Source organism: Calidris pugnax, unplaced genomic scaffold, assembly GCF_001431845.1.
Source record: "Calidris pugnax isolate Ruff unplaced genomic scaffold, ASM143184v1 scaffold533, whole genome shotgun sequence".
Lineage (NCBI taxonomy): Eukaryota > Metazoa > Chordata > Aves > Charadriiformes > Scolopacidae > Calidris > Calidris pugnax.
Window position 1 is genome coordinate 143,239 of NW_015091238.1, and position 2,410 is coordinate 145,648.

At 59.6% G+C, this 2,410-nt stretch overlaps 1 protein-coding gene across 1 annotated transcript in view; it reads left to right on the forward strand.

Moving 5' to 3' along the window:
• Nucleotides 1-2,410, forward strand: part of LOC106898595 (myosin-6) — a 21,487-nt gene continuing 19,077 nt past the window's right edge. Inside the window, exon 1 of the mRNA XM_014959903.1 lies at nucleotides 1-120. Coding sequence (XP_014815389.1) covers nucleotides 1-120 — 120 coding nt within the window. The remainder of the gene's footprint in view (nucleotides 121-2,410) is intronic.

Consider the following 2,410-nt stretch of genomic DNA (forward strand, 5'->3'; position numbering starts at 1 on the left):
ATGCCGAATACAGCCGTCTTGTTTAGTGTCCTCATCAATGACCTGGATGAGGGGACGGAGTGGTCCCTCAGCAAGTTTACTGATGATACAAAGCTGGGAGAAGTGTCTGACACACCAGAAGTCTGTGCTGCCGTTCAATGAGACCTGGACAGGCTGAAGACTTGGGCAGAGAGGAACCTGATGAAATTCAACAAGGGCAAGCATAGGGTCCTACACGTTGTGGGGAGTAACCCCATGCTCCAGTACGGGTTAGGGGCTGACCTGCTGGAAAGCAGTTCTGCAGAAACAGGCCTGGGAGTCCTGGTGGACAACAAGTTGCCCATGGGCCAGCAATGTGCCCTTGTGGCCACGAAGGCCAATGGTCTTCGGTGGCAATTTAAGAAGAGTGTGAGCAGCAGGTGGAGAGAGGTCATCCCCCCCTCAGCTCTGCCCTGGTGAGGCTGTATCTGGAGTCCTGGGTCCAGTTCTGGGCTCCCCAGTTCAAGAAGGACAGGGAACTATTAGAGAGAGTCCAGTGGAGATTATGCAGATGATCAAGAGCTGATCCCCTCCAGGGATGGGGCAGCCACAGCTTCTCTGGGCAACCTGGGCCAGGCTCCCACCACCCTCACACCAAAAAATTTCTTTCTGGTATCTCATCTAAATCTCCCCTCTTCCACTTTAAAACTGTTCCCCCTTGTCCTGTCACTGCACTCCCTGACCAAGAGTCCCTCCTGTAGCCCCTTCAGATATTGGAAGGGGCTCTAAGGTCTCCCCGGAGCCTTCTCTTCTCCAGGCTGAACAACCCCATCTCCCTCAGCCTGTCTTCACAGGAGAGGGCTCCATCCCTCTGATCATCTCCGTGGCCTCCGCTGGACCCGTCCCACCAGGTGAGAGTGACAGCGGGGCCGGGGAGGGGGGGGATTGAGTTCACAATTGTCCCCACGAGGTGACACATTCCCACGGGGGGGGGAAGGGACATGAGAGTGACAGCTGCATCCCCTCCCCCCACTGTTCCCCATAGATCCCCCCCGCCCCATAGAGACTCTGTGCCAACAACGTTCTATAGGATGGAGGGGGTCTCTATGGGTCCCATGGGGTCTCTATGGGGCCCTATGGGGCAGGGGGGTCCCTGTGTGGCACAGCACTTGCGTTGGGGGGCTATGGGGTACCTATGGGGCAGAGAAGGGATCTATGGGGCAGAAGAGGGATCTATGGGGCTCTATAGGGCCTCTGTGGGGCTCTGTACAGTATCTATGGGGCGGGGGGGAAGGTGCTATGGGGTCTCTATGGGGCAGGAAGGGTCTCTGTGGGACCCACAGGAGCTCTATGGTTCTCTATACGAGATCTATGGGGGTTCTACGGGGCAGGAGGACGCTATGGGGTCCCTATGTGGCAGAGGAGGTATCTGTGGGGCTCTACAGGGTCTCTATGGTGTGGAAGGGATCCATGGGGCTCAGGGGGGAGGGGGGACGCAGCTGTCACTCTCGTGTGCCCTCTCTCCCCCCCCCGGGAATGTGTCACCTCGTGGGGACAATTGTCACCTCAACCCCTCCCCCATAGCAGCCCACAGCCTGCCCCACAGCGCATCCCACCCAGCAGCACAGAGCTCCACAGCGCTAAGCAGCGCCCCACAGCCTGCCCCATAGCGCTCCACAGCTTGGCCCATAGCCTCCCCGTTGGCACATCCCACTCTGCCCCATAGCGCCCCACAGCCTGCACCATAGCACATCCCAGCCTACCCCACAGGTCCCCACAGGCTGCCCCATAGCACCACACAGCCTGCCCCATAGCACCACACAGCCTCAGCCTGCCCCACGGCGTGTCTCAGCCACATCCCACCCTTCACCTTCTGCCCCACATCCCTCCCTCGCCCCTCCCTCCCGGCTTCCTCCTGCCCCATGCCGGGGGGAGGGGGGGGCCCTCCCCCACAGCACTTGGGTTGGGAAGGACTATGGGGTCCCTATGGGGCAGAGAGGGGACGTATGGGGCAGAGAGGGTCTCTGTGGGGCCCACAGGGCTCCACATGACACTCTAGGGGGGAATCTATAGGGCAGGAGAATGCTATGGGATTCCTATGGGTCAGAGAAGGGATCTGTAGGGCAGGGGGGGTGTTCTATGGGGCAGTGACAATCACTTTGGGTCTCTATGGGGGATCTATGGGGCAGAGGGGGGGGTCCCTATGGACCCCACTGGTCTTTAAAGGGGATGTGTGGGGCAAGGGGTGAGGGTGCTATGGGGTCCCTATGGGGTCCATGTGGTCTCCATGGGACAGAAAAACTCTCTATGGGGCTCACAGGGGATCTATGGGACAGGAGGATGCTATGGGATCCCTATGGGGTAGAGAGGGTCTCTGTGGTGCAGAGGAGGTCCCTATGGGGCCCACAGGGGTGCTGTGGGTCTCTATGGGGCGAGGGGGATCTATGGGGAA